Source organism: Notothenia rossii, assembly GCF_949606895.1.
Source record: "Notothenia rossii genome assembly, chromosome: 9".
In the NCBI taxonomy this organism is placed as follows: Eukaryota; Metazoa; Chordata; class Actinopteri; order Perciformes; family Nototheniidae; genus Notothenia; species Notothenia rossii.
In genome coordinates this window covers 14,433,775-14,450,876 of record NC_136907.1, presented here as the reverse complement: position 1 = coordinate 14,450,876, position 17,102 = coordinate 14,433,775, and the positions used below count along the sequence as shown (strand labels likewise).

Below are 17,102 nucleotides of genomic sequence, written 5' to 3'. Positions count from 1 at the left end.
ACCTATTTACCTATAGCAGTTTAATTTTGACACGAAATGATTATACCCGTCCGTCATCCGGCCTGCATTACGACAACTCCTCTTGTGTTGCCATGCCGTAAAACACTTTTCCCCGACCTGCTTGTGAAGAGAGACAGAAGGAGGCCTTAAAGCTTATACATTTATAGACGATGAAAGCAGGGTTATTGAAACGCACTTTCATTTTATAGACAGTATTATAGTCTCTCTCACGATGATTATAGAGAATGTGGAAGCATTGAAGTCGTGGCTGGCAAAACTCCTGGAGCCAATGTGAGTGTTGAATTGAAATGACATTTAGCTCGCATGCTACATAGCTACGTTAGCTAGCTAGCAGCTGGTTTAGCCTGGCATCACTGGGACGAATATGATGGCAATTTCTTGCACGAGTTAGCAAACCCCCGTTGCCGCTAGCTGGCTTTTCACAGCTAATTGAGAGTTTATGGCTTATTCAAGGCTTAGGAAATCATGTATGAATGTACAGCGTTGGTTGCACTTTTATTTTTTATTAATAAGGCACGATGTTAGCCCACACAAATGTAACTTAATCACAGCTATGTAGCAAGTTAGTAAGCTGCAACATATATTAACTTGTATGCTGCTAAGGTTGCTATTGTCAATTATTATTAAACCATGTGTTGAATCTATTTAAATATATCCAGCGTTATAAGTTATATTATATATGTTTTTAAAGATAAAGAATTGTTTGCTCTCTTGAGTTTCCATAGTTACGCATAGTTACTCTGTCTGCCTCTTTCAAATGTAAATGTTTAAACTACATTGGAATAATAACAGGACATAGTTGTTATAAAAGAAGGCACATCAACACATGTAATAATTTACATGTGTAAAAGAGGAGGATCCGATGGTGTTATGCACACATGCACTGGTTAGGTGAAGCAGTATGAGTCATTGACTCACTCATATATCAAGGCATGCTCTTAAAACACTATCAATTTAACACAAGTCATTCTCACTGACATTAGCTTATTTTTAGACACATTATTCACATTATGACCCTTTTTGGTTCTCTGAGGTCAAATGGAAGTGATGGTAGTTTTAAGATGTTATTTGTGTACTAATACATAGTCCATCTAGTTATGTCTTTTAGTTATACATTAGCTTTGAGTTGTGAGTGCTTTCCCAGGACTTTGTGATATTAATTTAGAAACTGGACTAGCACTTTAAGCATGGTAAAATATATACCATTTAGATAATATGGTACGTCATTTGGTTTGGTAAACGTTTGGTTGGTATTTTCAAAAAAATTTGTAGCAATGTTTTGCTCTGCAGGTATTTTGAAAGTCTCACTTGGTACCTACTATTATTAGGCCTAGGTTGCCAATGATATACAATTTGTTGCAGTTGGTTTAATTATAAACCATATTTAGTTCACTGTCTCGGTTTTGTCTTCTACTTGTCTTCCCTGTTTCATTTATTTAGTAGTTTAGCCTTTATAACCTTTTTGGTATGTTTCTTTTCTTTTGTGTTGGTAAAGCAAGGTAGCTGCTAGCTGACATTAAACATGTATTTATTTTAATCTACAGATGTGATGCTGACCCCTCTGCGTTAGCCAACTATGTGGTGGCTCTTGTGAAGAAGGACAAACCGGAGAAAGAGCTGAAAGCACTTTGTGCTGATCAGCTTGATGTCTTCCTACAAAAAGGTAGGAGTGCAACATAAAACTACTGCTGATATGAGTGAACGCAACAAACTGTTTTTCTATTGTTTCTAGCTCAGGTGGCTCAGGATAGTTGTCCAGCAGAGATTTACATCATTCAGCTAACAAGCTAACTTTATTTTAATTTATCTTGTGGATCCCCAATATAGCAATAAGAGGTTGTCTTATGTCATTTGAATGTATTTTATTCCCCCTCGGATGACTCTGGGAATAACCATTATTACATGAAACATCGTTGCTTAGCTTGCGTGGTGCTTTATTTCTTGAATGTTTGAAATGATTTAATCTCTGTTCGGTTTCTGTGCTGTTATTTATTTAGTATTCACTAGACATCTAATGCGCCATGATTCATCTCGTCTTTGCAGAGACAACAGGATTTGTCGATAAACTTTTTGAATGTCTGACAACAAAGAACTACCTTGGAAACCCTGTTGCCAAGGAAGTCCCTAAAGAAGAGGTCAAACCACCTGCAGTCAAAACTGATGTTGTGGAGGTAAGAAAAGTTTGTGAGTTTATAAGAAAATGACTGAAATTAATGTAAAGAGCTCTGTTACAAAAAATTCGTTTTTACAAAAATACTTTTGTAGATGATAACCAAACAAAAACAGAATATAGTTTACGATGTTTCTAAATGGGGCTTTGGATCCATTCTTACCAGACTCAGAACTGTATTGGTATTCCCAAATCTCATTCTGTGTTTTAAAACATAAAAAGTAGATTAAAAAAAATTAACTGTTTTGTTTCCCAAAAGGCTGAAACTCCGGAGGAGGACCGAGAAAACAGGCGGAGGAGAAGTCCTCTGAGAAACAACGAGTCCAGGTATGGCTGTGGCTTCAGGGGTGTGTTTCATGTCAGCTGAATGAAAAAGCGTAAAGTTCTCCAGATACTGTTCTGACACGTAACAAATGCAGTCCTAGTCTCATGCTGACACTACCAATACCGCTGTGTAGTTGTGTAGGGAACTTAAGGTTGCAGGGTGACAGCTCGTTTCATATCCCATGAGTCCTGCTCTTAGCTTGATGAGGCCATGGTGTCCAGTATCCTGTCCCTTGTGTGTAACGCAGTTAGTCAAAAGAACGTTGTACATTCAGAACAACAGATGAAGTGTTCAATGAGCTTTGATAATGCATGATCTGTATTCTAAAGCATTTAATCAGTGTTTTTATGACAGAAACGTTTTAACTTATCACTTACAACGATTACTATTCCTGTACTATCGCTGTGTGAGGTTAATTGTACATCACACTTCCTGTAGATTTGAAAAACGTTCTAAAAACAACTTGTCTGAAAAAAAAGCCCGGTTCTCTCTTCAGTACTGTCAAATAAAGGCCACTAGAACCAATGCAAAAATATTTGTATCTAGATTTTCAGACCTACATTTGCCTTAGCTGGTTTAAGATGAATATTCAATTTTTGCTCTAACTTATCAACCACACAGGGCCCGCGATGACAGAAGGCGAGATGAGCGAAAGCGGCGCGACTTCGATCGGCACGGGAAAAGCCTCAGCGACTCACACCGCGAGCGGGAGCGCCACGAGCGGCGCAGGGGAAGCCCCCGGGGGAGGAGCTACAGCCGGAGCAGGAGCCGGAGCAGGAGCAGGAGTGGCAGCCGAGGAAAGAGCAGAGACAGAGAGCACAGAGGAGGCAGAGGTGAGAAAACGTCCACAACAACCAATAACAACAGCCCAAGGGACCAGACCCAGGAGTGCAGAAGCTCCTGAAGCTTCTGTCGGCACAGTCGAACTGTCCTCACTGATGCAGAAGTGCTGCTGGAGACTGGATCTAGCTATTTGTATTGTTTTCTGTTGGTCAGTGTTGCTGGGAGTTTTTATTAATAAGAAATTATGTGGACAGCTTTGCAGTCACATCAGTGGGGATTCAACAACATGGCCTGGAATTGGCCTTATCACCTGCAGGGTTACGGTAATTTACATCCGTGTTTTAAATAGTGGGAGAAGTCGCTGTTTTTAAATGTACAGGGTTTTGTCCACTGCTCTACTGTAATACTTATACTTATATGTTGTGTTTAAATACCTCGTCCTGCTTGTCTTTGCCAGACTACAAGTCCAAGTTTGAGTTGGAAAGGAAGGATACAGACTGCTACAACTCTTCCAACACGTCCGTCTCCCAGCAGCAGCAGCAGCAGCAGCAGCAGCAGCACCAGTCTCCTCTGCTTCCCCTGCCCACACCCCAGCACCCCTTTTCTTCAACGTCATCCGCAGGAGTCCCGGGAGCTGGCGGTGTTTCCGTGGTTAATGCGGCCCACCTGCCCGATAGCACCACAGACAGCTGGTCGGGCTACTACAGCGCCCAGAGGCAAGATGGTGTCGGCAAGCCGTTCTGCAACAAGAATGTTTCGCTCAAACAGCGCTGCAGGGATTACGACGGTAGGAACATTATCATTTTTTCTCCTTGTCTTTTCATTTCTTCTTTCTATCATCTTTTTTATTGCTTTTCTTTGGCTGAAACTTCTTCATGTAAGAGCCTATTGATTTGTACAGTTGTTTTTCCTGTGTAAATTCTACCATTATCTTCCCATGAGGGTTATTTATTGCCTTGTTTAGTCTCATCACTAATGACCACTGTTTAGCACTCCTCTCTCTTCTCCCCAGTGAAAGGCAGCAGACCCACCCCCCCCCCTCCCCAGAGACACGCATAAGGTTTAAACTTACCCACTGCCCCTGAAGCTCACTGCTATCTGTCACATTGCTTAAACACAGCCATTAGGGACCCAGTTTGTTAATGAGACTGTGGGGTAAATACATGCACTGTGATCATGTCCTTGCTGCTTTTCACTTGGAGAAGCAGCTTGTCATCTTGTTTATTTAGTCCTATTGCTTCTTTCATTCCAGTCATTTATTTGTGAATTAATTGGACTTTCAGGGCCCCAACCCTGTTGGATAGATAAGGGTACAAATAGGTATTTAATGGCATCTAAGGAGAAAGTAACAAGGAGATTTTAGGTTTTGCCTAGATGATAGTTGTTTATGCTTCCCTAAACTTCAGAAATACATAACTATTTAATATGAAAAGGATAACATTTGATCTTTGTCTCCCTCTCTGTCACAGAAAAGGGATTTTGTGTCCGTGGTGACCTTTGTTTATTCGACCACGGCAACGACCCTCTCATCGTTGATGATGTGAATCTACCGAACATTATTCCGTTCCCTCCCCCGCCTGTTATGCCCCCCCCCGGTGGCCTGCCCATGCCTCCGATGACCGAGCCACCCCCTCCCCTCAGGATGCCTGCGATGCCACTTTACGGCCAGCCGCCACCACCGGGGGTCTTCCCCATGACCGGTAAGTAGCACCGCCACAGCGAGCAGAAATGTCAACCACTATAAAACACAAAAAGTATTGTGACAGCAACTGGTGACTTTTGGTTAGTACAAACCACTGCAGCTAGTTATTCCATAAGGCGCCGCAAGATACATTCTCCTCCTTTGCTGGTTATTTGCTAACTTGGACTGATTGGTAATCTCTTATTTCTTTACTTACGTACTGCACTGTATACATGACCGTGTATAGCTGAATCAGGTAACATCTGACATAACAAAACAAAACTTGGTTGTTTTTGTGACCAAATTTGACTTCTTTCTTGGATGTAGAAGCAGCCCTAGGAAAAAGCTTTCATAAGGCTGCTCTTACACACCATCCTGTCTATTGGGCCCGTTCCAGCCGTTGCCTTAATTATAATGGTTCTTGAAAATTAGTTTAAAGCTTGGATCTAATTTGCTATTATTTTTTCTGCTATAAATCAGATCCAAAAATATATTTGATCACATTGTTGAAGCATTACATTTGACAGATGTTATCAGTTTCTGCCAACATCATACTGTCTTTATAAAGCAACTGGTGGGGCATGAAAAAAGTTTTAGTGGCACGAACCAAAGACTCACTGTCCTCATAAACCTGAGACAATAGCTTGGGCTTGTGTCTCCCTCAGGACCCCCACTGATAGCAACTAGTGGGATTGAAACCCCCAACCACCCAACGGCAATCACTGCTTCCCCTCCCATCGGACCGCCCGGTGTGGGGCTGCCGCCTACTCTTCCTCCTCCTCCTCCTCCTCCTCCTCCTCCACCTCCTCCCTCCTCGTCTTCATCTGTGTCTCTTCGTCCCCAATATGTCCAGTCTGAATGTAAGCAGCGATGCTTTTCCTATTCAGATTTGGAAATGATGTTCTTTTTTTTCTGCTTTCCTGTTTCATGTTTAATTACAGTACAATACCATTTCTCATGTTAAAGACTAAGCTAGTACTCTTTTTCCTTTCATTATACATTGGGTTATGACTATGTGAATGCAGAATGTGAAGCAAGTGTTCCTTCAGGCTGCAGTGACAGCTGTTGGCCAGAGGGTGGCACTGTTTATTAACCAAAGACAAATTAGCTATGAGCAATTAACATGCCTCATTTAATATGTTGAGTGCTTTTCCCATAATTCAACTCCATAAATAAATCAGGTTGAATAGAAAGCTAAGCCTGAGTTCAAAATGGAGTCGGTCTATTTTTAGATACTTACAAACTCAGGTTTTTAAATTTAAATAAAGACTCGGATAGTCAACATCGTAACTGTCATGTGAGGTGCCTTTTTGCTGCAGATAAGAGTTACTCTCTTATGCCGTTTCATCATCCTATAATATATATTTATCTAGCAGTATTGCCGTACTTTTATTTTACCATTTTTATCTTTGAATTAGTTTGTTTTTCTTGATACAATATATGTATCTTATAATGTACTCAAAGATGTATTTGTGTACAGTCGCAAGTTGCTGTCACTGACATGTTTAAAAGGATATTTTTTACACGATAGTTGTGTGCGAGATAAGTCACTAAATGTCATCTAGTACGTACTTATGTATACAGGACTGCGTAAGCTCACTGTGCGGTTTATTTTTCACACTTTAAGGCTGTTCAGAGTGTTTTGTATTCCCTCTAAACTTAAATGTGTTTTTTCATTGTTTACACATTAGATAACTATGACCCAGAGGGCTATAACCCAGAATCCCCTGCCCTGACTGCCGCCGGTCGTAACCCGTACAGTCAGTTCATTCCCCGGGTGCACACGCAGCGCTCCAACCTCATCGGCCTCACCTCCAACGAAGGACAAGGCTCCAGAGGTAACAAGTGTTAGCCTTCTTAGTACTCACACTCTTCCCCAAACCAAACGGAAAGGTTGTGCACAATGACGGACAGCTAGTGTTTATGATTGTTTCTCAGTGATGTGTCTGTGTGATTGTCTTCCAGCTGCCAACATAGTGATCCAGACAGAGCCTGCCACTGCAGCCAGCACTCCTGGAAGCAACGTGTCCCGTTTCAACGCAGAGCAGGACAACAGGAAGAGGAGCATGGGGCCCAGCATAGCAGAGGGACCAGCGCCTAAGCAATCTTGGGTTGATAAGTAAGAACAGAAACATTTAAAAAGTTTCCCCTGCCATAAGATAGGAAGATTTGAAAGGGAGATGCCTGGAACTCATGTAAACTGTACTGCGTCAGGGTGAAACCAACACAAAATAAGTAAAGGTTTCCTCACATACCAAGAAAGGAAGGGGGGACCTGATCATAGACATGTAAAGAAAAAAGTGGACCAGGTGAAATTTGATCAAACAATTCTGTGCGTTACCCCCATTTCCTTTTACTGCAATAAGAGCCTTGTTTCAAAACAAGGTGACTCATAGACCAGTAGCCTATCTCTTGAGTTAGGTGTTGGAGGCAGTATCACACAAAGGCCTGCAACTGCTCCACTAGAAATTCATCTCGAGTGTCAACCAGGTTCATGTGTTCCTCTTTTTAAAGTATGGCTTGTAGGATCTTCAACATAATGGCAGAAACTCAAACCTTAGGTCCACTATCTTTGCTCCCTTTCTCTGCCTATCATCAAAATCTTGTCTGTTTTTTTTGTTTTATTCCTCCTTAAAATCATGACCGTGTTAAACTTCAGATGTAATCAGTGTTCTTCTTGTTTTAGGCCAAGCTTTAACATCCAACACAAGAACACTTTTCCCAAGAGGTATCACTATGTGAACACCAAGTTGGAAGTGCGCAAAATCCCACGTGAGCTCAACAACATCACCCAGCTCAACGAGCACTTCAGCAAGTTCGGAACCATCGTCAACATCCAGGTAAAATGCTGCTTTGAAACAAGCCACCCGACTAAGGGCTAAAGTTCAAGGCTACATTGTTTACAAGCTTTCATCCTAAACACATTCCTAATCTGCTTTGCTCCACTCTCAATCCAGGTTGTGTTTGGTGGCGACCCAGAGGCGGCGTTGATCCAGTACACAAAGAATGAAGAGGCCAGGCGAGCCATCTCCAGCACCGAGGCGGTCCTCCAAAACCGCTTCATCCGTGTGTACTGGCACCGCGAGCCCGGCACCAACCCCACAGGCCTGCTGCAGCAGCAGCAAGAGCAGAGCTGTGGGGGCCAGGCGGTGGGGTCTGCACCCATCCATGGGCTGCAGCACAGCAACATGCATAAGGTTGGCATCAAGAGCTTAATCTCAATCTTTATTTATTTATATAGCCCATTTAAAACCACCTCAGTTGACCAAAGTGCTGTACTGGGAACAACCACAATACAAAAATAACACAATAGTAGTAAAATAATAAAACAATAATTAAAAAGCACAATAACTAGAAACTTATAAAAATCACTTTCAAATGTCAAAATGTCCCGTTCAACTAGTATTAAAAGCCAGTGCAAAGAGGTGGGTTTTTCGCTGAGGTGAAAGTTGCTCAGAAAGATGTTTTTAACCTTTTCATGCTGATTATCTCTTGCCCTGCTACCGCAACCTCTCATGAGATATACCTTTTCTCCCTTTTCTTTTAGATGCAGGTGATCCATCAGCACAATCCAGCTGCGTATGTGTTGAACAAGACCGTGCCCAAGCACCGCTTGCCAGCCCTGCCGGAGGTCCCAGCTCCAACCAAAGCAGACAGCCTGAACCCAAACACAGATGCTGTCACCGTACGTTCATGTCTTGAAGTTATGCCCTATGACCTGCTTCATTTTCCAATTTCAAATGATTTTGGAATACCACACTTCTTAATGTCTTCAGCAGAATACATAATGTCAGGCACCATGTGTGTCTGTTAGGGGCCGCTTAAGTTAAACAAATAACACAGCTGTAGGCGGCTGTACTTTTCATCTTAATGCTAATGCCAGCAAGCTAACGTGCACATGTTTAAGCGGGTACTTTAAACTACGTTAACTATCTTAGATAAGTGTATTTGCTTGCTCGGTATAAAATACAGACCTGAAATCAGTGGGTCCAGACTCTTGATTTTCTGTCACTGGCTAAAAAAGATCTCAAGGTTGAACATGTCGGTTGAACAGTAAAAACACTGCGTTGTGTGCTATTGCAAAAAGGGGAACTCTATTACCGCCATGAAATTAGAGAATATTCCCGTCCAGTGATGCAGACCAGCCATTCTTACAGCCTCAGGGATATAAGAATATAAGCAAAAATAGCATTATAAATAATAATTTGATGTTGTATATCAATGCATTCTTGCTCTTTTAAATTGCAGATTTATAAAAGTAATTCTGGTGAACTGATCAGTGTTTCTCTCTCGCTCTCGCTCTCTCTCTCTCTCTCTCTCTCTCTCTCTCTCTCTCTCTCTCTCTCTCTCTCTCTCTCTCTCTCTCTCTCTCTCTCTCTCTCTCTCTCTCTGTGGTGCTTAGGTGATACCTGCACTGACAAACACCCAGAAGAGCCCTTACAATTCAACAACCCTCAAGTCCTCCTCAAAGAGCTATGGGAGAACAGGAAAAGCACTAGAAGCACAGGAAGTCCACAAGAAAAAACAGGCATGTGGCTTCACTTTTGAGAATGTACACCAGCATGAACAAACGTGTTTCAACCCCAGGGAATTAATTTGTATTCAATTAATGTTCCTTTTAGGAGGCATTTAAACTCCAGCAGGACATGAGAAAGAAGAAGCAAGAGATGTTGAAGACACAGATGGAGTGTCAGAAGGTAAGAAGGGCTCAATATTCCTTCCTTCAACTGTCCCTTCACTTTTATTCCCGTCCATTCTTTTACACCTTCGTCTCTCACTGGTTATCTTCTTCCTCCAGGCCTTGATAAACCGCCTGGATAAGAACCGAGGGATGAGACCCGAGGAGCGAGCCAACATCATGAAGACCCTGAAGGAGCTGACGGAGAAGATCGCGCAGTTGCAGAATGAAATGAACCCCGCCTCCCAGGTATCCAGCGCCAAACCAAACCACGCCCAGTCCAAGACCAAGACTGATGTGAGTCGAAGTCACTTTGGTCGGGAGCATGGTGGAGTGCTTCATCTCCTTTTTTATACACACACAGCCAAGTGGACTTTCGACTAGCCACTTTAGAAACTGTACATTTTCTTTGCTCTTAAGTGTTTGGTAAACAAGGTTTTCTCTTTGTACAGGCCCAGAAGGAGTTGCTGGATGCTGAGTTGGACTTTCACAAGAAGATGAGCTCTGGAGAGGACACAACAGACCTCAAGAGGAAACTAGGACAGCTACAGGTCGAGGTAATGACACGCACACACACACAGTACATAACACTGCTTCTCAAAGGCCTATCAAGACACACACAATAACATAGACAGTCAGCACCTTACATTAGCAGTGCTTTTCTTGAGTGCTGACATTTGAGCCATGTCATACAAAGAAATGCTTTAGAAGATGATATCAGGCCAGACTAAGAGATAAGGAGAAGACTGAAGAAAAGCCAGAAAAAAAGCATTTAGCTGAAGAAAATGTGTTCGACTGTTGTTAGCACTGATGCTAATTTGAATGCCAATGGATGAAATTCAAATCCTATGAAAACACTAAATTGACTGAAGCAAATTAGTTGATATACTTTTCTAACATCATGAAAATATTTATATATGAGATTAGAAATAGCTTTAATATGATTCCAAGGCTATTATTGAATTTAGACATTGTGCACAACATTTCCTCTCTCCTTTTAAACCAGCAGCGTGCAGACGAGGTCGCCTGTGTCACAAGATCAGCCCAACAAGAACATGGCTTTTGTTAGCAACACCCTGCGTAGCATGTTCTCCCCCCCCCCCCTTCCCCTGTGGGTCCTAAATTAGCTAGATATTAAAAATGCATATCCATCCAAACCCAGCCCTCCTCCTGCACTTTAAACTGCAGCCACTTAAGCAAGCCCAGAGGAGCGGCCGGCTAACGAAGCCAAATCACACCCGTCCTCCGCTGACGGAGCCCGTCACATTAAAGTTTGAACCGCCGGGCCTTGTTAGAAAATCGCGGGATGACAATTAGTGGGAGAAGTGAGCGAGGGACAAATGGATGAGAGAGTGGTTGTGAGAGTGTGGAGTGGTTAGGAAGCGAGTAGATGCTGCTTTAAATATGGAGGAGTGACAACTAATGGTAAAGGGTGCAGAGTGACAGAAGGGGAGTTGGAGAATATATAAGCTCTAAGAAAAAGGAAATTGTGTGAAGGCTAAATAGGGATGCCAAATTTAATTAGTTTGTTTTCACTTTGAAAAGCCGCTTCAAGGCGCAGGTTTTCCACATCTGTTCCTAATGATTATTTTAACACAGCCAGCTTTCACTCTTTTAATGTTGTCCACGTTGGTTGAAAGAAAAGCAAAAGCAGTCAGTCGTTTCATAACATTAAACCCCCCCCCCCCCCTCTGTCCTGTTTCAGGCCACCAGGCTGGGTCTGATTCGGCCTCCAACGGGCCGCGGGCGGGGCCGAGGGAAGATGGCGATGGAGCCCGGTGCGGGACACGTGGGACGGGGCAGGGGGCGGAGCCGGGACATGATGGGGCGGGGGGGGACTGTGAACCGCATGTCGGTGGACCACAGACCCAGAGCCCTGGCTATTTTGGGGGTCACTCAGGAGGAGAAGGAGGAGCTAATGCCGCACTTTGTGGTGAGGACTGAGCTACTCACACACTTTTTTTATTTATTTTTGTTTAGTTTCTGATTTGATGATTGAAGAATTCAACTGAAATGTAATACTGTTTTTTCTTTTTTTACTTAGAAATTTGGTGAGATTGAAGAGGTCCGAGATCAAGACGCCAACACTGTTGTCATGACCTTTAAGTCCCGAAGTGAAGCAGAGAATGTAAGTCCCATTACTGCTCGTCTGTCTTTGCTTCTTTCAAGTGTTTTTGTTTTTTGAGAGGTACAAAAACAGTAAAGCTTTTAGTAAAACTTGGCCACTGTGTTCCCGTATTGTTTTCCAGGCAGCTAACCAGGGAGCTAAGTTCAAAGGTCGTGTGCTGCAGATATCCTGGTACAAGCCCAAGACGCCCTCCGTTACAACTGAGCCAGAGGAGGAAGAGGCTAAAGATGATGAAAATACGGTACGACACACTAACCCAGGCCCTTAAAGGGGAACATGCAGGGGCGGACTGGCCATCTGTAGAATCCGGAGAGCCACAGAACGGCCGGTCGTCAAGGGCCGATGACGACCGGCCCAGCCCTTTTAAAAATAAATGGTTTAACGTCATCATTTAAGTTGCGCTGACGGCCGACAGAGGGCGACAGCGGCCGCTAATGCAGCTGTGTGGTTCTTATCTCTCAAATAATCCGACACGAAGAAGAAAAAAGACCGGTCAGAGAGCTGAATACATTTGAGTATCATACGAAGAGAAGGGATTAGACGGCAGACAGGGAAAATGGAAAAACATGGATAAAAATAGAAGAAAACTAAAAGAAAAGGGTGCGGCCGAGAAGGCAAGAGGAAAAAAAGGTGAAGTCACTCGCAGGTGAAGCATCCTAATGTTGCAAATTGACAGACCTTTTTGGCAGCAGCGCTGCTAGTGCTACTCGCACTATCAGCAGCTTAGAAGTGCAAGATGATGAAGAGAGTGATGAGGGCGTGAGTCTGAGTTCAGATATACAGCCAGCCTGCGTTCATGATGAGGGACAGAGAGTTGAGCTGGCACGTACAAGTGCAGGGCAAGAGCAAGAGCAACAGGTTGTACTACTATAGAGAAGACGAGTATATTCAATCTAGTTTTTCCAGTCGGTGTGTGTTGCTCATGCAAGAAATAAAACAAATAAAACAATTGTTACATGAGAGTAGGTGTAATATTCAATATTTAAAAAAAATGATAGATCAAACAAAAGTGTATTACTTACAACATTTATTAAGTATTAATTCAATCAAAAATAATTGTTGACAGTTCACGAGCACACCCCCCCGTTGACATTTCATGGGGGCCAGACTGGGTCAGGTTCCAGGGCTGATTTTCAGTCCCTGGGAACATGTGTTATTTTGAGTAAAGTATAGCCAGCCAGGAAAGGAAGTCCATACTTCCATACGAAGTGAGGGAACTTTTGGAAGTTGTAGTTTATATTCATACATCTTACTTGTCCATTTCTTACTTGTGCTTCCTAATGCTTCACTGTGGCTCCCAATAGAAAATCAGGGCAAGCCTTTCAGTACTCAGAGCGTCTGGCCCTCTGAGTAACATTACTGTCAGGTGAAATCCTCATTCTGCTTTTTCATATTTTTGGTTGAGGTTGCATTCTGCCTTGCAAGTTTTATGATAAAAGGGTTGACCTTTTTTGTTCCAGGCACCAAAATGCTTCAGCAGAAAACCCATTGATATATGGCGTAACCAGGCCGACATCGCAGGCCTCAGGAAGAAAGAGAGACCAAAGCTTTACTTAGAAGTGTGGTTCATGTGTGAAAACATAGCATCATTTAAAATGTTGAAACTTAACCGATGTAGCATTGACCCAAACAGGACCTAGATGAGTCCTACTTTAGTTTGACTAACATCCCCTCACTGTGTGAAGCAAATATGTGACTGCGTGTAAAGAACTTCATCTTATCCGTTTAAGTGTTCAAAGCTTAACTGGAGATGTCTTCTTCTCTACTTTCAAACAGAAAAAAGTTAACTCTTATTTGCCTGGTGAGGAGGAAGAGGAGGAGGAGGATGACGATGAAGATGACGAGTACGAGAGTCGATCCTGGAGACGATGAAGGCTTGCAATTCATCCCAATCGTTGAAATCAATTCAACGGAACTCCATTTCTTTTCCTTTCCAGTATTTTGAAACCAAGTAATTTTTAGACTCTAATCAAAGTAAAAACACCTTTACTTAACTTTACATCGGAGGAAGTTTAGAGGGCCGATAGCTTTTGTATCCCTCGACTGAACAATTATTTAAAACATCTCACTTTTGTTGAGAAAGATAAATGTTAAGTTGTTCTCGTAGATAGGAAAACCTATGTAAGTTTCAGTGTGCATACCAGAGGATTAATATCAGTAATGCACAACATTTGTGTCTACTGTGAATAGGTATTTTTATACATACTGTATTTAAGCTCTTTTCTCACCAGTTTTTTTTAAAGATCTTGTCCTCGATTCAGGGACAGCCATTCCTTCACAGATAGAACGTTCTCTTGCTACCAGAGAGATATTTATTTATTTTTCCACTGCATAAATGCACCGTGCCGTACCCAGATTGGCACAGTATGGTATGGTTTCCCATTTGCTCACTTTGTTTTGGGATGGGAATGGCCAAAATGTTAAAGGAACCCAATCTTTTAGGCAGTGACTGCTGGCCTGAACACATGCTAGTTTGCGCATGTTGTACTCAAAATAAACAGAGCCACTCTTGCCCAGCACCCAAAGGTGCAGACACTGTACCATAACCATATTTGAGCCAGTGCAGGTACAGAAGGATACCAGTGCAATAGAAAAGTCTAAACTATGTTTACAAATTGCCGTGCCATGCACGTCAGATACAGTCTGGTAGTAAATATTCAAATTTTCCCTGCTTGTGTTCACTAAATGTCCGGTGCCACTCTTTGTAAATATAAACACCCACACGGGTGTTCTACATTTTCTCAGAGTGTGTAACATCTTTCACTTGTTTTATTCTGACTCCTGGTCAGTATGGCAGGAAGAGGATCAGATCGCCCATTTAAAAAAAATGTGGGATCTGAAGACCGGTGTTTGAATGTGAAACTGAACAGTGGATTTTAATATATATATATATATATATATATATATATATATATATATAATTTCTTTGCCTTACACAATCAGCAGATGGCTGACATTTTACAAGATGTGTGATTTACTTTTGTAAATTTTGTAAATGTTTGAACGAGAAATTAGTTGTACTTTTTGTTGTTTCTTTTTCTGTCATTTTAAACAAATGGCAAGGTTCAGTCAGGTAGAAAAGGTAGAGCAAGAGTGCTTAGCGTCCCTGTTAATTCTCAATCATTTTTATTTTTAAAGAAACCAGTGCACGTTGGTATTTCACTAAATTGGTCACATGAGGAGCACATTTAATCTTAAAAGCCCTTTCTGAGCTGTGAAGAAGGCTCAGCTGAAAGGCAGTGGGAGTCATGCATCTCTCCATATAATTTCATCATCAGTGCAGCTTCTCCTGCCTCTGAATAGTGTCAGACAGAACCCTACATGCACTCTACGTGCAACCACAATGTGCACCTTTCATTACAATGTTTTTATTTCGTGTTTGGCCTTTTTTGCAAATTCTGTATTTTAAAAATCCCCAGGGTGGGAGGAATGACATTTAATTTTAGTTGATTTGGAAATATTCTCAATGCTAGACCAAACTTTTTTTTTAGATTCATACTTGAGAAAGTTTTTACTTTTGGTGCTTCCCTGAGACAGACAACTATGTTTACATGCAGCCTAATGAAGTGTATGCGTATCATAACTCTCATAAACTGATCATATCCAACTGACAAGCAGTCAGAGGGGAGCACCAAAACAAAGTAAATGATGTGTTAACTGAAGCAGTGTGCTTTACACGGACATGCAGGTGGAGATCTGCATGTGTATAGAAATCTGGATGTAAATACACATGCTGATTTCTGCCTGCATTGGGATACAGTAACAGAATTTCTAATCTCTCCTTTGTTCCCTATCATTAACTTGCGCTACAGCGGTTAAGAACTGTTGGAAACACATTAGGATTTCCTCCCACCTACAATGTTGGTAGCGCTCTTTGTTTAATTTGCATATCTCTCTGTTGACTGACAACCCAAAAAACTCCTGCCAGTGACCTCGGTGTCCCATTAAAACCATTTGAGCCCCCCAAAACTAGGTTCAGGTGTGCGATGGAAAGCTAAAGCTTCTCTCTTTGGCACTTAATATGATTTGCTTGTGATTTGTTTTTATTGAAGTCACTGGCAGTTGAATAGGACAAACCTACACTAGTGGAGCGAGGATTCAGACAAAAGTTTCTCTCCCACTTTTTGTAATATCTTCTGTATGCTACTATCACAATGGTGTGTAAAAAATGTAAAATGTTTATTGGATAATAGTTTTGGATTTGTTACTGTTTATATTTGCAGGATGTGGATGTATTTTCTTCATGTATTTTGTTTGTAAAAAAATTATTTCTAATTTACTAGCATGTTTGCTTTTGCCAATAAAGATGGAGGAATGGGATGCTTGGAAGATGATACAAAAAAAGAAAAAATACAATTTGAATTGGACATAGGAGAAAAGAAAAGTTGGAGATTTAAAAAAAGAAAAAAGAAATGGAGCAAAAAAAGATTGGCAAGGGGAAAAAAGTGCAAGCAAAAGCATTCCAGAAAATATTATCTTAAACTCTTGTGTGGACTCCTTCATTGTTATGTCATTTTATGTTTGTGCTAATATAATTATTTGCAGACGTTAGGAATTACACACTAGGTATAAACCACTCAGTGAGAAAGTGTCCTTGGATATAGAACAAAGCATTAATATCTAATTTTCTAGAATAGGAGATCTTATTGTGGTTATACCATGACCTCAGATACATTTAGCCTATTTTTAATTTATTTTAAAATGACACCCACTTGGTGTGTTCTTCTATTTTGACTGACAAGGCTTCTGCCTAGGCTGAAGGTGGGCCAGAGTTTTAATGGGAATGTAGGTGGTCTCAAATCTTCATCTACCAATAGGAGAATAAAGGTGTCATTAGTCCCGCCCTATCAGGTGCAACAACAGAAAACTCAGTAAAATGTTCATTCGTCAATGCAAACCCACACTCCTAATCCACCAGATTATTTAAAACTCCTGCAGTAGGTTTAATCATGATTTAATTTTGTTGCACTAGAGACACATTGCGTATGTATAACTGAACTGTTAATATAGTTCATTAGCTTTCGTTTGATTTTTTATAAGAAAAATATTGGCACAAACTTTTGTTTTATGCACGGACAATGGGACTTGACCTATGGATTTGACCCAGCGGTGATTTAAATCACCATAATTACATGAAATACAGCGTCCGACCTTACGTTTAATTACCGCAGCAAGTCACTACATATTAAAAGACACCTGAATAATGAAAGAGCGTTTTTTTTTACTTTAGGGCGTAAAGGAGAAACTCAGGGTCTATTCAGTTTGCAGTTGCTTTCCGCTCTCCGCGGGGGGAGGGATTCCAAACTGGGGCCTGAG

The 17,102-nt window shown here is 41.6% G+C and overlaps 1 protein-coding gene across 5 annotated transcripts; it reads left to right on the top strand.

Annotated features, from left to right (window-relative positions):
• Positions 1-87: 87 nt before the first annotated feature.
• Positions 88-16,268, top strand: rbm27 (RNA binding motif protein 27). Of its 5 annotated transcripts, none has more exons than XM_079649875.1 (21): positions 88-291; positions 1,566-1,684; positions 2,065-2,192; positions 2,451-2,518; positions 3,138-3,349; positions 3,757-4,086; positions 4,769-4,999; positions 5,646-5,840; positions 6,672-6,818; positions 6,946-7,099; positions 7,667-7,820; positions 7,938-8,177; positions 8,528-8,665; positions 9,383-9,508; positions 9,603-9,677; positions 9,779-9,907; positions 10,111-10,215; positions 11,364-11,591; positions 11,703-11,786; positions 11,908-12,027; positions 13,563-16,268. In XM_079649875.1, exons 1-21 carry the CDS (start codon positions 233-235, stop codon positions 13,656-13,658), a joined length of 3,138 nt encoding a protein of 1,045 aa, XP_079506001.1. In that variant the 5' UTR covers positions 88-232; the 3' UTR covers positions 13,659-16,268. The 5 variants fall into 5 exon arrangements, with proteins under 5 accessions (XP_079506001.1, XP_079506000.1, XP_079506002.1 ...); XM_079649874.1 differs by having other exon boundaries at positions 9,779-9,955; XM_079649876.1 differs by lacking the exon at positions 5,646-5,840 and having other exon boundaries at positions 9,779-9,955.
• The last annotated feature ends 834 nt before the right edge of the window (positions 16,269-17,102 follow it).

Excerpts from the sequence above, each read along its gene's own strand:
- rbm27 (XM_079649874.1), top strand. The coding sequence starts at position 233 with ATGATTATAGAGAATGTGGAAGCATTGAAGTCGTGGCTGGCAAAACTC. Across the intron at positions 3,350-3,756 it reads AGAGCACAGAGGAGGCAGAG|ACTACAAGTCCAAGTTTGAG; the intron begins GTGAGAAAACGT and ends TGTCTTTGCCAG. Across the intron at positions 7,821-7,937 it reads GAACCATCGTCAACATCCAG|GTTGTGTTTGGTGGCGACCC; the intron begins GTAAAATGCTGC and ends CTCTCAATCCAG.